Source organism: Lemur catta, chromosome 7 (assembly GCF_020740605.2).
Source record: "Lemur catta isolate mLemCat1 chromosome 7, mLemCat1.pri, whole genome shotgun sequence".
NCBI classification, from domain to species: Eukaryota; Metazoa; Chordata; class Mammalia; order Primates; family Lemuridae; genus Lemur; species Lemur catta.
In genome coordinates this window covers 85,084,840-85,108,028 of record NC_059134.1, presented here as the reverse complement: position 1 = coordinate 85,108,028, position 23,189 = coordinate 85,084,840, and the positions used below count along the sequence as shown (strand labels likewise).

Genomic DNA, 23,189 nt, shown 5'->3' with positions numbered 1-23,189 from the left:
GTGCACACAAATGTCAGGAAAGCAGAAGTTGCCTCAAAAATTAACTAGATGAGTAGAAAATTAGGCCATTAAGGGGAGAGTAAGAAGCTTATATTTTGACCAATATTTTCATCTGAGTATTTCACCAGACCCTACATTATTCCCAATTTTAAAATAATCTGTTAGTAAGTATGTTAATCAGCTTGTTATGAAAAAGCAAGTAGTTGTATTTGGGTCCAGGTCTTAACTCTGAGACTGGAAGTCAAGTTCTTGGGGTCTTGTTGGAATGGCTGTGTGAGTGGGTAAGCGCCGTTTACTAAATGTCACCCTTGCCATGAAGTTGACAAGTGTTATGTGTCTCTTCTTCGTGTTCCCCAGAGAAAGGAACTACCTGTGTCAGGTGTCATGCTAGCACACTTCTGTTTAATTTACACGAGGTAGGTAGCTGGCTCTTTTTTTACGCACCACACAGCCAGGAAGTGATGGAGTCAGGAGGTGAAGCCAAGGCTCTCTGACTTTAAACCCCATATTACCCCTGTTACAACCAGGGATTCCAAACCACTGGTCTACAAATGGGGGTTAGTTCCAAGCACAGGTTTCTCCTGTCTGGAGTGAGAATGTCTGGATAAGGGGAACACCCTCGTGTCTTGGAAGGTGCTGTCATCCATTCAGAGATGGTGGACTCCCTTTCTCGTTATTAAAGCCTTTTTCTTTCTTTTATCAAGTGATGGCGATTGTAAATGGCAGCTACAAAAATGTCCTAAGATGTCAGAGTAAACAATTAAGCCTCCTTAGGGCAATTTCCAAGCTTAAATTTGGAATCTTACTGGCCTGGGAAAGGAAAAAGCTGGGAAAGGGGCAGGGTACCCACTACCCTGACGAGGGTTCCACTCGGCAGACCCCGGGATGGCTTAGGTTCATCTGGGGTTCATCCAGAAAAGGGCTGGGCTGCACCTACAGATGAAGGTGATCAAAATGCTTCTTACGGCCATACTTCTTTGACTCTGAGTGATACTGGCTCTTGGGCAGTTTGGCAGAGTCCTGGTAATGCAAGTGACCTTTTCAAAACCACAACAGACTGAATTTTTTTTTTTTTTTTTTTTTTTACTAGATGAACCATCTTTTCCACAAGAGAGGTTAAACTTGGATTATCAGCTTTTGTGAGCTTTATTTGTCACAGGGTGGGGAAGGCTTGAGCTTGGAGGCATTTTAATTTTGATGTAACTCAGGCCTGACTCTCCTGAAGAAGCTACCTTTTTGCTATTGTTACAAGAACAATAGGGCTCAGGTTTTGGAGCCAGAAATATCTGCATTTGAATCTCCATTTCTTTTAGCCTTTGCTAAAAGACAAGGCTTAAGTAAAGGCGCTGTAACAAAGGACAAGGACACTTCCCTCCCGGGGTTACTGTGGGGGGCAACTCTGGGGAAGATCCTACCGCTGCAGGGGAGGTTCCTTGTCCTTACTGCGAGGATCCGAGGTAATGGGGATGAAAGCACCTGACGGGTCAGTGTTCACTGGGTCCTGCCATCCTGCTTATAGGTGAACTAGAAATCCGGGTGCCCTGAGACACTCTTGTTTTTATTTCCCTGCTAATGGTTCCAGATTCCACCTGTGCCTGGGGAGGCTCCTACTCCCTGAGTCCCTGAAGCTGCACAGGGGAGGCGCCCAGTGTCTCTAACCTCTGCCTTCACTTCTGTTTCAGTGCCAACAATATGCCCAAGCAGGTGGAAGTGCGAATGCACGACAGCCACCTCACCTCGGAGGAGCCCAAGCACCGGCATCTGGGCCTGCGCTTGTGCAAAAAGCTGGGGAAGAATCTCCTGCTCACCCTGACGGTGTTTGGTAGGTGCCTGACGCCCCCCAACTCCCTTCCCGTCTCCTGGCTCTCGGGGGGAGCTGGTCCTGGCAGCCAGCCCTCCAACCCCACGGGAAGCCACACGCTCTGCCTGAGGCCCTGGCTGCCTGGTCATCGCTGCTTCCGTGGTGGAATCTTCCCCCTTCACCTGCTCTAGCTGTTTGTTCTCCTCCTTTGGATTCTCGTGGTTCTCAAATTTTATGCTTAGAAGTTTCCTGTAAGTGTGTCAGCATGCAGATTCCCAGGCCATACTCACAGAGACTTTGCTTTGGGCCTTCTGAAGTGAGACCCTGGAATCTGCATCTTAGCAAACCTTCTAGGTGATTCCAAAGCAGGTGGTCAGTGGACCACATTTAGGAAACTACCTGCATCAAGGTAAGATGCACAAGTTGCAGAAAACCCCACTAAAATGGCTCCCAGGGTCGGACCTTCTCCAGATGTGTCATGTGTCTTTGGATTAGCTGGGCACGTTAGCTAATGAGGTCACTGTGGAAGAGGCTTGTGCCGGTGCCTTGGTCGGGTCCAGCTCCAACCTGCAAGTCTTCTTCCCCTCTTTCCGGCCTCACCCAGGCTCTGGTTGCTCTTGGGCTGTGGATGCAATCTCAGTCTCAGGTTTTCCACCAGGGTTTATTGAAAACAGGGCAAGGTGCAGTTTCTTGTAATGACAACCACACCATTTCCTTTCTCAATCCCTGTCTTCCTCTTCAGCTCTCACGTGGGCTGCACAGAGAAGCGATGAACAACTCCTCTTCCTCACCCGCCTGCACACACCTGCCTGCACACACCCGCCTGTACACTCTCCATCCCCTGCCTCTGCTCTGAGCCAGACATCTTGATGCTGGAGCCCCAGGGTAGGACCAGCAGCTGCCACAGCTCAGCTCACCTGATAAGAAACCACAGGCATGCTGGGGGTTTTCAAGGGTTTATTCCATGTAAGCAGATCTCATTCATCACAGGACTTGAGGAAATTGAACAGTACGATTTTCACCTGTAGAAGAAAGCAAGCTCAGGCTTTACTCCTTCCACAACCCCAGAAATTAACACCATAACCCAGGTCCCTAGGAACTGCCTCCCTCCCTATGGCCAATGGTGCTGTGACCAGACTTGTGGTTTCCCCAAGGGCCTTTTATGTCAGCCGCCTGTTTGCAGAGATCTGAAGTTTTCCTCATGGGATCTTTGAGTTTGTAAAGTGAAAGGTTCCTGCCAGCATCTCTGCCTAAATTGTTTCCTCCCAAATTACGTAGTTTTAGAGCTTCTCCTCGAGCTCCTATAAGATCAGTGATCTAAAGACTATATACAAGGACACAGTAGTCAAGGACGAGCATTGAGGATGAAGCCAAAGAAAGTAAATGGGAAGAAAAAAAAATGGAACTCACACTCGCTTGGCCAATCCTTTTCTCTGGCCTCCAGTTAAAATGACAAGACATGCATTGAATGCCATGCCACATGGGCAGGCCTGGGCTGGGCGGAGAAGCAACAGCTGGCGCTGTGGGTTATTTCTACTGACAGTTCTGGCTCCAAGTAGACAATATCCTCCAAGAAGCTGGAGTCAAGTGGCCAGGGCCTTGAGAGGGATCTCCCTGGCGCTCCTGGTGCTGCCTTTTAGAATAGTTGGAGGTACAGAATGTTCTCTTGCTAGTCATCAAAATCAGCATCATTTATCTAATGTTGTTCTTGTTACATGTTATTCATCATCCAATAATGCGGAAGCAGGAGAAAGGTCAATGTCACTGAAATCAGTCCTTAGAGCTATTCATCTGACTAGGGCAGAAAATCAATTCGGATTTTCCCCATCCTTTTTAGGTGTCATCCTGGGGGCGGTATGTGGAGGGCTTCTTCGCTTGGCAACTCCCCTCCACCCTGATGTGGTTATGTTAATATCCTTCCCGGGAGACATACTCATGAGGATGCTAAAAATGCTCATCCTCCCTCTGATCATCTCCAGCTTAATCACAGGTAAGACCACCTTCCTGGTGCCTGGCTAATAACTGCAGAATCTCAAGGCAGTTGAGTGAATGTGGTCATCTATGTCATTTCATTTCTGAGCCTTGGTGTTCCTGTCTCTAAAATGGGGATAATCAACGCCAAAGAAAAAAAGCTTGCCATCCATTGGCTTCTCTCTCTGACAACCAAAGACAAAAAGGAAACATAGTCCCCTGTTACAAGTGATGATACCTCTAGTGATTTTAATTTTTAATGTATACTTTTCTCAGTTTTCTAAATTATACTTGTTTTCAGAAGCATAAAAAGGTAAAACATGGAAAAAGAAACCATCTTTACTGTGTAATTGGGCGTAGAGAAAGGTTGGCATAAATAAAATAAATGAAATGGTACATATGAAAGCCCTCTGAGTTTTTCAAAACAAAGCTCCCCTTAGTGTGTGGCATCACACTCACTTATTTTTGGCTAAAAGAATTAATTATTTTATTTGAAAAAATTTTTATCCCCCTCCATGGGCTTATACTGGTAGTTCCCTCCTTACCAGATAACATTGCTCAAACAGGGTATCGATTGGTGTCATTTAGAGAGTAGGGTCTGAGTGAAGGGTGGGAAGCTGGGCTTTGGTCCATATTTGGGTGCCAACCAGAGAGATGACCTTGACAGGTTGCCCCTCTGGACTGACCACTTTGTGAAGAAAGTGAAGCTCCAGTAACCCCAAGAGATTCAGATGCTACGCTGGATTGTCACAAAGCCTCAGCGGGTTGACCAGTGACCCGAGTGACCTGAAATGCTGGGACTCAGGATCAGGCACTCAGGGGTTAAATGGAATCTTATCATTCAGCCCTAGATTGAGTGAAGCTGCGCTTTACCCTGAATGCTCCCTTCCAAACCAGACAGAATGTTCTCCAAGCCTGTTTAACAGATTGCACGTTGGCCAGCCTGGTAAGGAAGTTAGCTCCCAATGGCTAGAATTAGACTTCTGGCTGAAAAGAAAAGTAGGTCATATACAGGCTAGCTTAATTCAGTGATGCTCACGTCAATAACCTCCTCTCCCATGGCAAAAAGGACTGGTCTCCAGAAAGCGGTTCAATCTCTCTGTCTACTAAAAGCAGGAACTGAAACCAGGAAGTGGACAAATTGAAGAAACAACTGGAAAAAAAAACCCAATGGAGGCTGGAGTTTTTGTGACTTGCTTGGAATTTCCTCTCACTCCCTCAGTAGAGATGAAGTGCCCACCGCCGGCCGGGTGCTTTACGGGGTGGTCTCTAATTCCCATGTGAGGCTGGGAAATGTGTGTCTTCATTATGTTTCAGCTCAGGGAGATGAGAGGGCTGTGCTCACTCATCACTCTTAGATTCTCGATTTCAGTGTCTTGTAATGTATTCGAAAGACATTTCGAGCATGACATAGAGCTACCAGCTTTTTATTTTCCCAAGTGAGGACATTTAAAAAAAGATAACAGACAAGAAAAAACTAGCACGTACCGGCACCATCACTTCATAAAAGAAAGGATACCTTAGGACCAAAACAGCAAACAGGATGTAATCTCAGAATTTAAAATGGAATATCTCCGACTGTATTTGAACTTGCTATTGCAGACTGACAAAAAAAGTTGTCACAGACCGCTTGTAAACTCTGAACCTGGCAATCTCCAACTCTTCGCAGTTCTCTAGAGTGTTGAAGATGTGCTTGGAAAATGGGATTACAAACTGTGAGACTGATCAAAAATACTCAGTATTGTCGGCCCCCCCACATCCGAGGGTCACACATCTGTGGATTCAACCAACTGCAGATGGAACATGTTTGGGGGGGTAAAAAAAAAACCTAATAAAAATAACATAATAGTAAAAATTACAAATTGTAAAATACAGTATAACAACTATTTACATTATATTAGGTATTATAAGTAATCTAGAGATGATTTAAAGTATATGGGAGGATGTGCGTAAGTTATATGCAAATATGCCATTTTATATAAGGGACTTGAGGGGTTCTGGAACCAATCCCCCATGGACACCAGGAGAGACCATAGTAGGAGGTTTAATTAAACATTAATGCATTTGAGTAATACGAAGGCATGGGCCACAGGTATGTAGAGATGGGTCATTAATATAAACGTAATAGCATTAATCCATCTGGATTTCTTTCGATCCAGGGTTGTCAGGCTTGGATGCTAAAGCCAGTGGCCGCTTGGGCACGAGAGCCATGGTGTATTACATGTCCACGACCATCATCGCGGCTGTGCTGGGGGTCATCCTGGTCTTGGCTATCCACCCAGGGAATCCCAAACTCAAGAAGCAGCTGGGGCCCGGAACGAAGAACGATGAAGTGTCCAGCCTGGACGCCTTCCTGGACCTTATTCGCAATCTCTTCCCTGAAAACCTTGTCCAAGCCTGTTTTCAACAGGTAACACAACGTTCTCATGTTCCCTCTTCCCCAGTCTTCTAAGTTATCAAGGTACTAAGTCAGAGACTATTTCAACAAACCAACTCTGGGTAGCAATTTTCTTCATATTTAATTATCTTTGTCTAGGCCCAGGGGTTGTATGAGGCGGTCTGGGGCAGGATTTTGGGATTGGAATCTCGTGGTTTTTGCTTTTTTAAACCTTCCCTCTTTTGTTCAGCTCACTTAATATCTTCTTGCTCTGGGATCTTCCCCCCTTGTTTTGTCTTATATCTCTTCCTTTCCTTTTTGTTTCTGCCTCTGAGTCGTCCACGGGCACATTTTCATCAGCCGTGCCCGCAACCCTCTAGAGTACCCAGCGGTTCTCAAACTTGGCAGTATAGCAAAACCACATGTGGCACTTTTAAAAAGTATGAATACGCTACAGAATCAGAATCTCTAAGATGGAGCCGGGGCTTGGGTATTTTTTTAAATTGTGGAAGTAATATATGCAGATTGTGAAAAATTTAAATAGTAAAAGCACATAAAGTGAAAATCAGAAGCTCCCACTCCCCTTCTCTCGAGCTATTCATTTTGAGAATTTTGTTTCCTCTCATATATTTTCTTTGCCACATATGCATGTGTGCATAATATTTAAAAGAATTCAGCCCAAGGGATTACATACCATGTTGCACTTGCTTTTTCATTTAACAGTGTTTTAGAGTCAGCTCTCTCTTTTTTTTTTTCAATGATTGCATAGTATTTCTAAAGGGTAAATTTCTAGAAATGAAAATGTCCCAGCAAAAAGTTTTATATTTTGCATTTGCTGGATGTTGCAAAATGACACAACAAAAGTTTGTAGCAATATATATTCCTACCAACTGCATACATGCATATGTACTTTTTTAAACCTGTGATTTTTAAAAACAGATGATTCTCTGGAGTGGAACCACTGAGTTAGCTGCCTAAACCCAGTCATTAGCCTGTTTTCTAGCCCCAAGGCCAGCTTAGGTTAGAAACACACCTCAGTTTCCACTAGTCCAGGTGGGAACTAAGCTAGAACCAAGGAGCCTCCTTCATGTATTTCCAGGGAATCGGTGAAGAATGAACTTGAGAAACAGGTAGTAGAAAAGTCTGCATTCCCAGCTTCCCCCAAATGCACTTGCCAACCACTGCTGAACCCAGATTGCTCTGAGTTAGGATATGTTCTCTGACTCTAAATGCCATTTTGGTGGCACATGTAGCATGACCCTATATTGAGGAAACCATTCCAGGCAGGGGAAGTTGGATGGGGAACAAATAGAAACAGGCTGCAGAAGGGGGTGCTTGCTGGGCTGCCTCTGTATAAGGTGTTCACCCCTGAATCAGCCTGCTTAGGAAGAGAATTTACTTGTTTTGGAGTGATACACGCAATTCGGTGCCAAGTCTATTCTTGACATTTTGGAAAGAGTGCTCTGGAACTATAGCTTCTGGAAGCCGAGCTGGTGGGAGATGGGTTAGGGGGAGCATGGGAGGGCCCGAAAAGGGCAGATTTGGGCTCTGTGCCTGGTTATGGCCGTGCTGTACAAAAACGAGATACCTTTAATCTCAGTCCAGAAGGCAAGACTAAGGAGCAGGCAGGCTCCCAGAGCTCTTGCTCTGGTCTTGGAGTGAGTTTTTGTGGAGTCAGCCACGCTCCCTCTCAGTGACCTCTCTGATCAGTGGGCAATCTTTGCATAGAGCTGCCCATGGCAGGGGGCACTGTCTGTGACACTGGGATAGAGACCTTAGACATTCCCTGCCCCACCCTGGCCCTGACCTCACCCCTCCTCTGCCAAAATTCCTATGAGGACTGAGCCTTAGTCTCCAATAAGCTCAGCGTAAGGTCTTTTTGGGGTTAGACAACCTGAGGAATAATAGTATAGAATCCTTTAGCTCAGGGTGAGGGAGGGTGAGCATTCCTTAAGCCTGACAAGCAGAGCCTTGAAGAGGACTTGAGGAGAGGAGGCCCATATAAAAGGATGTGGCATTCCCAGATAGCAAGGGTGCCCGAGAGGTGTCCTCTGTGTCCACGAGGTACAGCTGGAAGTGATTTGAAGTTACCCTCTCAAGCGGAGGGGGCTTCCTGACCAGAGTTGGAAATAAAGATGTAAAGGGGAAAGTGAGCTGTCCCCAGAGCAGAGGCTGCCTCCCCTACAGTGGCAGGACCTGGTGTGCCCAAGGCAGGGTCCCTGTGTCTTTGAGAGCAGGGAGGCCTCCTGCTTGCTGTTTAGGGCTGACTCTGAACCAAGGTGAGGTTTCCAAGAGAGTAACCGGCTGTAAAGTGTGGCCTGACAGCATTAAATCAAGCCCAGTTTTAGAGACCTCACCTGTTCTTTTCTTCCAGAAAATTCAGTGATCTGTGTATGTTCACTGAGCCAGTACTTGCATGCATGAACGGCGGCCCGGCTCTCTGCTTTGCACGAGGATGCCGCAGGGGATGGGACAGCCAAAGCCCCTGCCCCACGGAGCGAGCTTACCTTCGAGGGGAGGGAGCTAGCCCCCCACAAACATCGTGGAAACACACAAGGGACTTAGACAGTAAGAAAGGCAGGATGAGGGACCAGGTGGTAAGTAGGGGAGTTGTTAGAGCTGAGAGGACAGGGGAGCAGAGCGAGCCAGCCCCGAGAAGACCTGGGGCAGAGCCTTCTCGGCAGAGGCACAGACGGGCAGAGGCTCTAAAGAACTTAGTGTGTTCAGAGAAGAGACAGGCGGTGGTGCGGGGCCAGCGTGGGGGTGCAGCCAGGGGAGGAAAGTGGAACCCAGCCCAGCCAGGACCTGGTGGGCCAGGGTCAATTTGGGTTTCTAAACTAAGAGAGTTTTAGGCAGAGAGATGACTGTTTTTCTATTTTTTAAAAAAATCTGGCAGCTATGGATATAGATCGAGCCTTAGGTAGCCACTTACCCATAGATTGTAGGTAGATGAGAAGAAAGGTGGGTAGGTCAGTTAGGTGGCTTTTGCAGGTTTTAAGGTGAGAGATGATGATGGTGGCTCGTGCTCAGGTAGACTGGAGTTGGCACCTGCTGTGGTTTTAATGTTGGTCCCCTCCAATCCTCATGCTGAAATGTAGTTGCCGTTGTAACAGTATTAGAAGTGGGACCTTTAACAGGTGATTAGGACCTGACATCTCATGGGTGGGATTTATGCTGCTATAAAAGGGCGAGTCTGGCACCTTTTGCTCTCTCTTTGCCCCTCCATCTTCTGCCATGTGTTGAGGCAGCAAGAAGACCCTCACCAGATGCTGGTGCCTTCATCCTGGACTTCTCAGCATCCAGAATTGTGAAAAAATTAATTTCTGTTCATCATAATTTACGCAGTCTCAGGTACTCTGTTACAGCAGCACAAAATGGAATAAGACAGCACCCAGATGGAGCTGTTCAGCCCAAACAAGTTCTGTAAATCCAGAACTCGGGCAGAGAACTAGGCCCGTGGTGCAGTGTTCAAGTCTTTTTCACAGTTCTGGTTACCACTGACATGAGATATTAGATATAAAACCCGTAGCACCTGGCATCCTACCTGATCCTGCCAGCCACCACTTTTTTAGGTCCATGAGCATTACTCCTTTTAACCCAAGCTTTGGCTTCTATAGCATTCTCAGGATAGGTCGACAGTCAGTCAGCTTGGTTCCCTTTTCTTTCCTGGAAACATGACTCCGTGGTTCACAGAAACTTTCCTTCTGATCACTCCTACATTCTCTCTTCACACCAATGCTGCCCAGATGAAGGGGCCAGTGAGCTGCCTGTTCTCCCCTCACACAGCCAGCCCTGGGCTTCCTCTCTCCCTGCACAAGTGCACATGGCCAGGCTAGAGCAGAGAGCACCCTGCCTCACTTCAGAGAATGCTGACCTCCCTTCTGTCCCATTACAGATGGCTGGGCAGTTCAGCATTGCTTGCTCGTGGGCCCAGCTGCAGTGAGATCGGGTCCATATAGTTTCACATACAGCACGGGCAGTGGAAGGAATTCAATGGAGGTCAGGTCATCTGAGTTGAAGTCCCAATTCTGCCAGTAACTCTATGACGTCCGACGAGTCACTTGACTTCCCCATGCATCCTCTTCCGTATCTATTCAGGGTTCAGCCATCTGTTACCTACTATGTGCCAGCACTGACATTCTAGGATTCTGCATTGAATTTTATTTTAATGCCTTTGGAGGTGGTGTTTTTTTGAGCTCAAATGTGAGTTTTTATAGCACTCGGCATGTAGGGTGCCTGGCACCTTTAAAAATAGGACCATTGCCATGAACGTCGAGGAATAGTGTGAGAGGTTCCTTGTGAGCCATCTGCACAAAAATGCTTGGGGAACATCAAGCAAGGCTTGGCATCACTGCCCGGAAGGAGTGTGTGTCTCTCCACCTTTCATGTGGATCTGAAATATGAGCGAATTCTCCTGCCATGGTGGCTGCTGGCTGCTGGGACACTTGGTGCCCGGATGGAGATTCCCAGCACAGCCTGGCTCAAGAAGGAGCCCAGACCCCTGTGACAGCAGCCTGTGATGACTCTGTCCAACAGCAGCCAGGCAGGGAGGGAAACAGGTGGATCTGACCCCTGCCAAGGCTCTCTCCTTCCTACTCCTGAACAGTCCCGGGGCCCAACACAAGGGGCCGGGGGACCATCTAACGGGTCTCACAATTGTGAAGAGCATCCGAGTTAGACGTTTGATGTTATCCCTGAACTACAACCACGAGACTGAAAGAAAAAGACACCCATCCCCCAATTTTAAGCTTGTGTCCCGTTATTGGACCACACTTCTTATAATAGATTTACAAATTAATTTTATAAACTGTATTTATCTGTGACTAGCACAGCTGTAAACCACTGCCTGTGTGTCATGAAATATCACTTTGTTAAACATAATCACATAAAACATTCCCCAATTTTCATAACCTTGTTTTGTCATTTCTTAATTATTGTCAACATATTGGGAACATTAACATATATGAGTGGACAGGCTTTTGTTTATGTATGTATGTATTTATTTATTTATTTTCTGACCTTTTAGATCAAACTTCAATTTTATGTGTTTTTTCCCCCTCACTCCATTAGATTCAAACAGTGACGAAGAAAGTTCTGGTGGCACCTGCGTCCGACGAGGAGGCCAATGCAACCAGCGCGGTGGTCTCTCTGTTGAACGAGACCATGGCTGAGGCCCCCGAGGAGACGACCATGGTTATCAAGAAGGGCCTGGAGTTCAAGGACGGCATGAATGTCCTAGGTAGGCGAGCGGGCGGTGCGGGAGGTGGGGGGGAGGGGATGGTTGGGGCGAGGGCATGGTGGGGTGGGGGGAGGCCCCTGCTCCCTGACAGGCCCCCTCCCCTGCGCGCGTTCTCAGGAGACAGTACCGCCACTGTCCTCTGGGGGGAGCAGGCGGTCCTCTCTGGGGAGCGGCTCAGGGTCACTTTGAGCGGTGAGCCATTGAGGGAGAGGGAGAGGCAGAGAGACCACGAGGTGACACGGCTGCCCGGAGGGCTCTCGGTCGCTAGGCACGTCCCCCGACCGTGCGTGGTGTTGGCAAGTCATTTTCTCTGACTCTCCATGTTCTTAAGTGACACATCCATTTCTTCCATTTCTTAAGCATTTTTTTTTTAGCTGCCCCCGTGTACCAGTGCTGTGCGAGGCGTGGGGGCTGGAGCACGGAGCCCTCACGGTCTGTAAACAAATGCAATGCCACCAGGCTTGTAAAGTGTTGGAGCAGGTGCAAAGGGGCTTTACAGATGATCTTAAACTTTCTGGGATCCCAGGGAGCCCTTTCCCTGAGCCCATTGCCTTCTCAACATTCCATCCCAGAGTCTGCAGTAGAGCAGCCCCGGGTTGGGATCCTGGATGGACCACTTACTGATCATCTGACCTTGGGCAAGTTGCTCCACTCTTCTGAGCCTCGTTTGTAAAATGGACATGGGATTGGCATCGGTTTTGTAGGTTGTTGTGAGGATTAAATGAGATAGTGCATACAGAGCACAATAGTCCATGCCATGTGCTCTATGCATAGAGCTATGGTCCTTATGAAAGTGGAGGGAGAGCTGAGGAGCTCCATAAGAAACACCCCCAGGGGACAGAGATTTCCCATCCTGTGAATGGGTACAGTTTGCTCAGTTCCCTGCCCTGACCCGCCATGGGTCCACTCCCCTCCATAACCCCATCCACCATCAAAATGGTGTCCCCAAGGCAAGAAATAGGGACATTTGGCTAAGACCTGAGAAGAATGAGGATCTGGATGATGTTTATCCATCCAGGTGAGGTTTCTAAGGGCTCAGATGACAGCTGTTTAGAAATAGATGAGCTCAGTGGTCCTCTCCATCCTTTGTCACCTAAAATACCAATGCTCTTGTCTCCTTAGTTGAGTTGCCAGATAAAATACAGGATATCCAGTTAAATTTGAATTTTAGATAAATAAAAAATAATGTTTTAGTCTGTGTCCCAAATATTGCATGGGATGTAGTAATACTAAAAAAAAAAAAAAGTATTCATTGTTGATTTGGACGTCAAAAAGTAATTGAGTGTCCTGTTTTTTGGTTCTCCATTTGGTACCCCTACTCTTTACCCTTCCAGAATGGTGGAGAGAAAGAGTAGAGGGAGCAGCATTGCCCAGCCACTGAGAAGCAGAAGCGGATCTTTCTTGTTTGTCCTGAAAGGAAGCAAGTTGCGTAAGAGAGAGTGAGGGAGGAGATTAGCTGACCAGGTTGCCAGGCAATGGAAGATCAATAAACATTGTTACTAATCAACCAGTGGGAAGTGAGGGGCAGAAGATGGAGGAGAAAGAGGGAGAGTTCCTCTGAGAAAGAGGTTTTGTGAATATCCTTAGCATTCACCTGTGAGCAGATATCTCTGCCCAGATGTCTGTGACACCCTTTCAGGACCTTCCCAGCTCCCACCTGGTCCCTTCTGCTTGGTCATAACTGAAGACTCTACTGTCTTTGTCATCTTCATGCTCGGGAGGAGGTGGAGGCCTTGAGTAATCAGGCCAGGGCTTTGGAGTGAATCATTCAAAGACTTTCCTGGTCGTTTCCAGAGTCTTGGTGGATTCTAGGACATCACATGACCTTTGGTTGTACTGGGAGTTTCAACACAACTCACTACTCTCTCAACTCCAGTGACCAAGTCTAAGAGGGCTTTGTTCACATGAAACACCCCCGTTCCAGTGAGCGATTTCAGTTAGGCAATGTTTACAGAGGGAAATAACCAGCTGAATATGGGTTTCTATCCAAGTGCAGATCAAGGCACTGGAAAGCCAAGGGAAGTTAGATTGTTGAGAAACTTCCCATTTACAAATCGTGGCTGAAATAAGGTTCTTTCCATGATTTTCCAAAGGCAGAGATGGTGGCCTTTTTTTGTTGTTTTGTTTTGCTGTCTTTCTGTTTTTTTGACTTTGGAAAGTCCCCAGGATTAAGCGTGCAATAAGTGAAGACACAAGCCTAGCCCTGGTGTCCCACTTCTGTAAGGACCTGTTTCTCCCCTAAAAAACCTCCAGAACCAATTCTGGGCTCCACCTTACTCCAAACTGCTTAAATCAACTGCAATTTCTCATTTAAAAACCTACTTCCTGCACTCAGATACAGCCAGTTTCTGCGGACACCTAGGGAAGCTCTTTCGTTCCAGTTCTTTGTGACCTTGAGACCTTGTGTATTTTCCCTTAAAATTTTGTAAATGGAATTAACCAAGTAATCCCAGCTATTCTCAGCCATAATATTCAGACTGATTCTTTTTTATTACCCACGTAGAGAAATCTTCCCCATGGGTTTAAAAGAAGGACTCATGAATAGCTCGAAATTGATTTCATACCTTACTACAGAATTAGCCCACTCTGTCCTGGATCTAATCTTCACTAAGCTTTTAACTTTCCTGGGCCCATAACTCACCTGTGAAGTCATTTGTCAAGTTTTCTGGCCCAGAGCTAAAAGGGGAGATCTTAAATACCAGGTATTAACAATCCTGAGTGCAAGTGCCAGAGTCTTTTTGCTGTAGACAGCAAGGATCCAGCAAAGGGTAGTTAAACAATCTGGGGTGATATGTGCTTGATGTAGACAGGTGAGTGGGTTAGGTAACTGGGGAAAGAGTAAAGTCACAGGTTCAGAGAGAAAGAACTCCCTTTTAAGAGAATCAAATCATAATGCTATAATTTCCCTGCTACAGGTCAAGAATCCAAGCATAACTAGACACTATAGGAAACCGGATATAATAGGGAGGAACTGGATTAGTCCTGCCAAACTGGGGCAGGGTAGGTGTGGAGAAAAGGTGGGAGGGGGAGGGAAGAGAAGATGGCCTGTACTTCAGGGTCAGAGAAAAAGTCAGGTGGGCAAGCAAACTCCTGTAGCCAAGGGTATAGCAACATTGATTTATGGTCCATGCAAGTAGTTAGAATTGGGGCCCCAAGACTGGCAATACTTGGTCATGGGTCAGGGAGCACATGGTGATTGGCACTCAGAAATCCAGACAGCCCCCAGGCACACAGTGTGCCCGGTGTCTGCGTGGGCTCGGGGGAGACTCCAGGCCTGAGGGTGTGATACTAAGAGGGGAGGGTAGAAAGGACTAACTGGCACATAGAGAAGAGAAAAGCCAGGCTTAGCCTTGGAGGAACTAAAGTATAGGGCAACTTCCCAGGACCTTGGGCACCAGGATGAGGCAAAGCCACACAAAAATAAGACCTAAGGTTGGGTATTGGAATTAGTTCGAGGCCTAGCACAATCTGATGCTGACATTAGAGGGCGGGATCCAAGCTCCTCAAATGCTTCCTGCCTGGGGTTAGGATTGACCTGGAGGCTGGCTAGGGGTGAACATAGATAAAAATCAAGGTTGTCAAGTGAAAGAAAAAGAGGGCTGAAGGGCTAGGAACTCCCAAAATCTGCCAATGAAATCCATGTTGTCTTTATGATCCTGAAAAATATAAATAAAATTTAAAAAGAAAGTGTTCTTAGCATTTTGACCACTAAATGAATTATTACAAATTCATAAATAATAGATTAAATTCAAACAAACTGGGTAAATTGGAGTTTCCCAACTTGTCTTGGATTTCTTATTGCTTTCCATTTGATTATTCAACATTCCTCTTCCCCCTCATGTTAGGTGCGCAGCAGTAAAAAAAAAATTCACATTTAAGATTTTCCTAGTGTGAAACATACCAGCCATGTATTAATTTGGGATAACATCAGAACAATCTAGACATAATCCTAGCAAAGCCTTTATTGGCTAATTGGTCTCTGCTGTTCCAATATTGGCTCCAAAGTTCACATGGAAATCCCCAAGTCCCAACAGGCCTTTCCAAACCTTGTTAATCTATGTAATGATAGAATCTGCTTACACATGGTTTCACATGATTTCATAAGTGAGGGGAGAGAAAAGACAGCACCTTGTAGTTTAGAGTGAAAATGAATTCATTTTCTTCAAGGAACTACTAACACAGCTTGCAGTTTAACTTGCTTGTCTGGAAAATGTTAAGGAAAGCCATAATTATCCAGGGAAAAGTTACTTTCAGTGTGAAATAAAATGCTTTTTTCTTTTCATGCCTAATTCATAGGGTAACCAGCCGTGAGAACATGGCTCTGTAGGTCGGGAATGGTAAAGAATGAGGGGAAAGAAATACAAACTTTATAATTTCCTTCTGTGTAATGTGATTCACCCAACAGGTCTGATAGGGTTTTTTATTGCTTTTGGCATCGCCATGGGGAAGATGGGCGAGCAGGCCAAGCTGATGGTGGAATTCTTCAACATTTTGAATGAGATCGTAATGAAGTTAGTGATCATGATCATGTGGTAAGTGGGCTTGTTCTTATTTCCTCTTCGTGGGGGCATGAGAAGGCCTTGAGGTCCTCAGAGGATGCTGGAGCCATCCGAGCAGGAAAGAGTGGGCATGGACTAATCATGGCACTCTAGAAAGACTTTGAGAAAGGGATGAAAATCTCTTTCTTGGTACTTCCCTTAGAACAGGGGTTAGCAAATTATGGCCCTTGGGCCAAATCTGATCAGCCATCTGTTTCATAGGGCCAGCAAGTTGAGAATGGGTTTTATGGCTTTTATGTCTGTCTTCCTTAGTTCAGGCTGCTATAACAAAGTATCATTGGCTGGATGTCTTATAAACAACAGACATTTATTTCTCATAGTTCTGGAAGCTGGAAGTCCAAGATCAGGGTGCCAGTATGGTTGGGTTCTGATGAGGGCCTCTTCCAGGTTGCAGATGGCTGACTTCTTATTGTACCTCCAATTGGAAAGAGAGCGAGAAAGCTCTCCAGGGTCTTTTTTGTAAGAGCATTGTCCTAGTCCATTTGGCTGCTGTAAAAAAGTACCATAGTTTGGGTAATTTATATATAATAGAGATTTATTGTTCATGATTCTGGAGGCTGGCAAGTCAAAGATCGAGGCACTAGGAGATTTGGTGTTTGGTGAGGGCCCATTCTTCATAGATGACTCTTTCATGTGTGTCCTCACATGGTAGAAAGGGCAAAAAGGCTCCCTCAAGCCTCTCTTATCAAGAGCACTAATTCTAGTCATGAGGGCAGAGCCCTCCGGGCCATCACTTCCTAGACGGCCCACCTCTTAACACCACTTCACTGGACAACATATGAATTTGAGGGGGACACAAACGTTTAGTCCATTGCAATGACTAAAAAACAAAACTCAAAGGAGGAATAATATTTTATGATACATAAAAATTATATGAAATTCACATTCAGTGCCCATAAATAAAACTTAATTGAAACAGAGCCATACCCATTTGTTCACATGTTGCCTGTGGCTGATTTTATATTGCAATGGCAAAGTTTAATAGTTGCCACTGAGACTATATAGCCCGAAAAACCTAAAGTATTTACTATCTGGCTCTTCACATTAAAAATGTTTGCTGATCCCTGCCCTGGATGAAAAGAAAAAGAGACAAGCTTGGAAAACCAATCAGCAATACTGAAGATGAACAGTATTAGAGACACAAAGATCAATGCAAGCTACCAGGGACATGGCATGACCCAGGGAGTGTGGGGGAACCACTGCTCCAATATTCTGGTATCCAAAAGCAATGTCTTGGACATGGGTTGCTCATGACTCTATAGCAGAGAAAATAGGCAGTTGTTAGGGGATGTACACAAAAACGAAATTGCAGAGGATATGCTGGAACTCTAAGTGCTCTTGGAAATCTGGTCTCATCCTCTGGTTTTACAGAAGAGAAAACTGTGGTCCGGAGACACTAAATTGTGATTCTTTTAACATCATCATAATCATTATTGTAATAAAAGCTCTCATTTATTTATTTCCTTTTACCTGCCAAGAGCCATGAAAGGTGCTTAATACCGATCAAATGTAATACCAACAACCCTGCAAAGATGGTATTATTATTCCCATTTTATAGAAAATTCGACTGGGGCTCATTGAGGTGAATTAACTTGCTAAGATTATTTAGCAAAGAAAAGGAATAGCTGGAGTTTATATTGGTATCAAAATCCTTGATGCATAAGTGATTAAGTTTTTTTATTTCAATTGCCTAAGCCTGTGGTCCTCAACCTCCAGGCCAGGACCGCTACCCTTTAGGGCTGCCCCCCCAACCCCCACCCTGCCAGGGAAATTTTCTTCCATGAAACTTAGAGGGGCGGGCAGGGGCACAGCAGGAGGTGAGCTGCGGGCAAGTGAACTGAAGCTTCATCTGTATTTACAGCTGCTCCGCATCGCTCCTATCACTGCCTGAGCTCTGCCTCCTCCCATCGCCGCCCCCACCTGCCCCGCCCACCCCGTCCATCGAAAAATTGACTTTCATGAAACCAGTCCCTGGTGCCAAAAAGGTTGGGGGCCATTGGTCTAAGCAATATCGTCTCCACTTTATTTTGTATATGTTTATAGACAGTGGTTCTAAAATCTAAGGCAGCCCAAGAAAGCATGAGCCTCTACTTCCTCATTAAGAAGCTGTGTCAACTTCAGTCACTGGAACTTCTGGGGTCCCGTCTCTATCAGACAGCTTTTTCCATGCATCTGTTTCAGACTCCTAGGATGGTCCTGTATGTCTGCTTGGAAAAAAATAAAACCACTGTCACACCAAGTCCCATCTGTGCTCTGTTTTCCGCAGGAACTCTGGGTTGCACGTTGCCCTCTGCATGTCCCAGGCCCAGCCACCTTCTCCCCTTTCCAGCTTTCCTTAGGTGCCTTCCATTGACATTCTAGCTGTTTTTGTCTTCTTCCTTTCCTTGCCTCACACCCCGCATCATATGGCCAAAAATCTGTTCTTGGCTCATTTTTCATCTCCACAGAACCAAACGCAGTGATGTGCCTGTAGTCAGTTCTTACTAAAACTGCAGGAATGAGTGGGATAGCCTAAAGCGCCAGCATTTCAGATCCGGGAGATGTTCCTCGGGATTTCATGAACCATATTTAATAGACCTGGCTTGTTCAGATCATTGTTTTATGGTGCTTTTAAAACACAGAAAGGATGCTAGTAAAATAATATGTTCTCTTTTATTATTGTACCGATTCTTCAGCTTCCCAGGCAATGTTAGATTTCTGAGTATTTCTTTTGGATGAAGATCTAAGGTAACATAGTGGTGCTGTAAAAAATATTTTTAAGTCCTTCCGATCCATTTGAGTCTGTGAGGAATTTAATAAATGGTAATACATAAAGCAGAATAGGTCTCTTGGTTAAATATTAGGATCTTCCTTGTTTCCTAGAATTTCTAGCACAGTATGCAACCTGACTCTAATATGCAGCCCTTGTCTCTGCAACATGATGCCAACAAGGTGCGCAATGTATCGATTCCTTCCCGGAGTCATTTCTACCAAACTCTTGCAGGAAATGGAATCTCCTAGGAACAATCAGATGAGTCAGTGGGATGAAGTGTAGGCCCCCTTCTCCCAAGGCATGGACGGTGGTGTGGAGTAATAAGTTTCCTAGTCACTGAAAACAAAACTCCTAAAGATTTAGCGTCCCATCCCAGGAGATGAAAAACCGCCGTGAGGCAGGAATGAGACCGCGGAGTGATTCCTGACGTCTGTTGGTTGCCTCACCCGGACAGAGTCGGGAGGACGCTGCGTGACGTCACGTGCCAATTCTACACGTTTCTTTCATTCTTTAGTTCTGTGGTCCCCTGGGGCCACGGCCGGGTACCAGTCTGTGGCCTGTTAGGAACTGGGCCACACAGCAGTAGGTGAGCGGAGGGTGAGCCAGTGAAGCTTCACCTGTATTTACAGCCCCGCCCCATCACTCGCATCATCACATAAGCTCCGCCTCCTGTCAGATCAGCGGCGGCCTTAGATCCTCATAGGAGCTTGACCCCCCCCTACTGTACACTGCGCATGCGCGCGATCCAGCTGGCAAGCTCCTTCTGAGAATCCAATGCCTGATGGGGTGGAGCTGAGGGGGTGATGCTACTGCTGGGGAGTGGCTGCAAATACAGATTATCATTAGCAGAGAGGTTTGACTGCACAGTAAATGTAATGTGCTTAAATCATCCCAAATCCATCCCTCCACCACCTGGTCTGTGGAAAAATTGTCTTCCATGAAACCAGTCTATGGTGCCCAAAAAGTTGATGACCGCTGCTTTTTCGCTAATGATATTAACCTGCTAATAAGCAGGTTTTGAGTAAAACAGCCAACCACTCTTTGATCCCTCAAAGCTGAAATAATCAGAATTCTTTTGCATTCTTTTCTATGAATAGTAATAATAGCAAAAAAAAAAACATTTAGGAGATTACAGTTATTATTATTGCTAAATTATAACTTATAATTATTGAATTCTTACTGTATGATCAGCACTTTTCCAGTTACTATACATGTATTAACCCATTTATTATCAAGGAAATTATTATTAAATTATAACTGAAATTTACCAAATTCCTGCTATATGCTTAATAGTATTCCAATTACTTTACATGCATTAACTCGTGTATTCTTCACAATAGTAGCTAATATAGGTGTTTTTGTTAGCCCATATTCCAGATGAGAAAACTAAGCTCAGAGGTTGACTTGCTCAGTGTTGTGGAGCTGTATGGAAGTGGTAGTGGTATCTGAATCAATTTTTTTCTCACTTTAGACTAGATTGAATCCATGATTCTCCTATTACAAGGTGTGTGACTTTAGGCAGGTTAAACACTCTCTACACCCCCAATATCCTCTCTGTAAAATGGGAGAATTGTAGAATCCACGTCATAGGGTTGCTGTGAGAATTACATGAGATTGTGATCAATAGTCACAGTGCATTTCCTATGTGCTGGAAACTGTCTGAGCATTTTACTTGGATTAGTATTATAGCTATTTGTTATGACCATTACTATCATTAGTTCAATCCATATCCTTTGTATCTCTGTGTTCACGAATTCTTTAAGAAGCCTGAAAAACCCTTAATTTTGGGGTGGTTTTCATATCCTCATTCTCTTACAAAGTTCTTTGAAACATTTTTTCAAAATCTGAAAAACTTAAACAGAAAGTAAAACTTTTCATAATCTCACCACCATAAAAACATAAAGTGAGAAGTAAAAGCTCTGCCCACCCTTCCAATTCTCCATTCCAGTAGTAAAGCACCATCCATCCACATTGTTAAAGAAAAAAATCCCATGACACTTGTTGAAGCATTGTAAGGCAGACTTTATTCAGAACCATCACAGTGAGAATAGGGTCCGCAGACAGCAATGGGATTTGGCAGTGGGTGAGAGAGATTGGGCTCCACTCCAGATACGGCATGAGCAAGTGGGAATTTATGGCCACAGAGTGGGAGGTGGGGGGTGAGGGGGGGCTGTGAATGGAAAATTACCAAGAGAAAACATCAGGGGGCAGGGATTTTCTCACCAACCTAACAGGATTCTTGCTGAAGACAGGCCAGGGTGACCCGACATCACCTTGGGGATGGGGGAGGATGAGGATCCCTATCGGATATCAAAGGTTATCAGATTTTGAGGATAGGGATTCTTGCTAAACCGATTCAACAGGGTTCTTTGTAAAACTGATTTTATAAGGAGGTGTCCAGATGGGCCCAGGAGAAGGTTCAGGAGCCTCACTAAAGTTTGATTAAGCAAAGCATCTTTGTCAACCCATCCATTCTTTCATTCAGTGCATATTCTATTCTGTGCTGGTAATGATTTTAGGTACTAGTGATATAATGGTGAATAAGACAGAGAAAGGTTCCTGCCCTGGTGGAGCTAATGCAAGGGAGCAAATAGGAATTCAAATGGTAGTCAGTGCCACAAAGACAATAAAATGGGGCTGTGGGATGGAGAGGGATATCACTGGCATGGTCACATATTGGGCCACCTGGGGCTGTCTGGGAAGGAGATTTTGATGAAGACCTGCAGAGTGAGAGGCAGGCAGCTTGGTGAAGAGCTGAGGGAGAATGTTCCAGGGGCAGAAAATGGCAAAGGGAAAGGCTTTCCAGGATCAGAGCAGAGGTCTGGAGAGGCTGGAGGTGGTTGGTTGGTGAGAGGGCCCTGCAGGTCACCATGATGGGTTGGAGTTTATTTACTTGGAAAAGGAAGTCCTTGGAGGGGTGATAAGCCTGAAGGCTGTACAAACTGATTTTCACTCTGTCCTGATGAAAAGTTCTAATCCACATATGGTAACTCTCAGCAAAAGTCACTCTTTGGGTAGCCAGAACACCTATCCCCACGTGGATTGGGGAAAATGGAGATTTGTGTTGCTTCCTGAGCCTGAGTACAAACAGCACCTTTAGGCAACTCTCGGGATGTGTTTTTAACTCTGTTGAGAGGCTTTTCCAATTCTGCCTTCTTTTGGGATCTCTCCCAAACTGGCAAACTGATCTTGCTATTGGACATGTTCGGGACAGAACCAGGGTGGCTTCCCTGCAGGACTGAGGAAGTCCTTCAGCTGACCGCCATTCTAATATCTGTCCCACCATCTGTTCTGGGCCTGCAAGTCCTGAATTAATTACTTCAGTGGATTAAGACCTCAAAGATCTTGAATAAATTGGAGCTAAAGTAAATGGTTTCCAAAAGCTAATCAAGTAACATCTGCATATTGTCAGTTGCAGATAAGATTTCTGTTCTTTAAAAATATTGGCTTCCAAACACATCAGAATGACTTGGGGTGCTTGTTTAAAATATAAATTCCCCAAGTCAGCTCTGGAAAATTCTGACTCCATAGGTATGTGGTGAGCCCAGGGAAATTGCATTGTTGACAGACAGCTGGGGGATTTTGATGCAGGTGGCCCATGAGGACACAGACACTAACTGAGTTCTGGGGAATCTCATGTGCTGTACTGAGTTTGTGTTTGTGGAGTTGAGACCAGTCCTGGGAGGGGTGTCTTGGTGGGACCCTTGGGCTGGCAAGGACTGAGGTACAAAGTGGGTAGAGGCTAAAGTGGACAGAGCAGTAAGAAAGACTCGACAGGCCAGTCCTGGATGACTCAGGGGCCTAGAAAACAGTGCACAGAACTGAGAGTAGGACCAGTCTAAGAGCAGCATGGCGGCCATTCCGTCTCCCTAGCTCTGTAGTCACATCCTTCTAATGTAGAAACCAAACCAGCAAGTCCTGGGCACCGTTTGGCTTCAAAACTCCCAGTGGGGCCCTCAGCTGCTTTACACACTTTGGTTTGTGTGCTTTATCTCAGGAGCTTTGAGTGGTGGCCTTGAGTGCTGGGCACTTGCCCTTTATTTTCCGTGGAATGTCATTTTCTATGAGAGAAGTCATTGATTTGGAAACTCAGGAACTCAGAATCCTCAGTTTCTGAGTGAAAGCTCAAGTTACTTGTTTCAAAAAGAGGCGCAGGAAAGTAATGGCCCTAAAAGACATCATAGAACAAAGGCTCTTCCCTTGTCCTAATTAATGCTCCTACTAGTCCTGAAGACCAAGGTGTTTGGGTTAACAAGGGGCTCCTGCCTGCCATATTTATTAACCCTAACCTTCACCTTTGGCCTTTGATTGACACTCTCCATTTATAGTGAGAACGTGTGCTTTTCCCAGCTACCTGACTGCCCCAGAGGTAGACTGTCAACCTCTCTCTAGCTCCTTTGGCTCTGGGTCAAATGCATCCACCAGGGGGACTCTGTAGTGGGTCTTCCTTGGCAAAGATCCTTGAAAACATTTTCTCTCCATTCTGCAAA

General features: G+C 45.6%; 1 protein-coding gene across 1 annotated transcript in view; it reads left to right on the top strand.

The window, feature by feature from the left end:
- Positions 1–1,685: 1,685 nt before the first annotated feature.
- The window catches only part of SLC1A2 (solute carrier family 1 member 2), a 50,636-nt gene continuing 29,132 nt past the window's right edge, over positions 1,686–23,189 (top strand). The window contains exons 1-5 of the mRNA XM_045557813.1: positions 1,686–1,822; positions 3,639–3,791; positions 5,932–6,182; positions 11,220–11,388; positions 15,794–15,920. Coding sequence (XP_045413769.1) covers positions 1,693–1,822; positions 3,639–3,791; positions 5,932–6,182; positions 11,220–11,388; positions 15,794–15,920 — 830 coding nt within the window. The 5' untranslated portion in view covers positions 1,686–1,692. The remainder of the gene's footprint in view (positions 1,823–3,638; positions 3,792–5,931; positions 6,183–11,219; positions 11,389–15,793; positions 15,921–23,189) is intronic.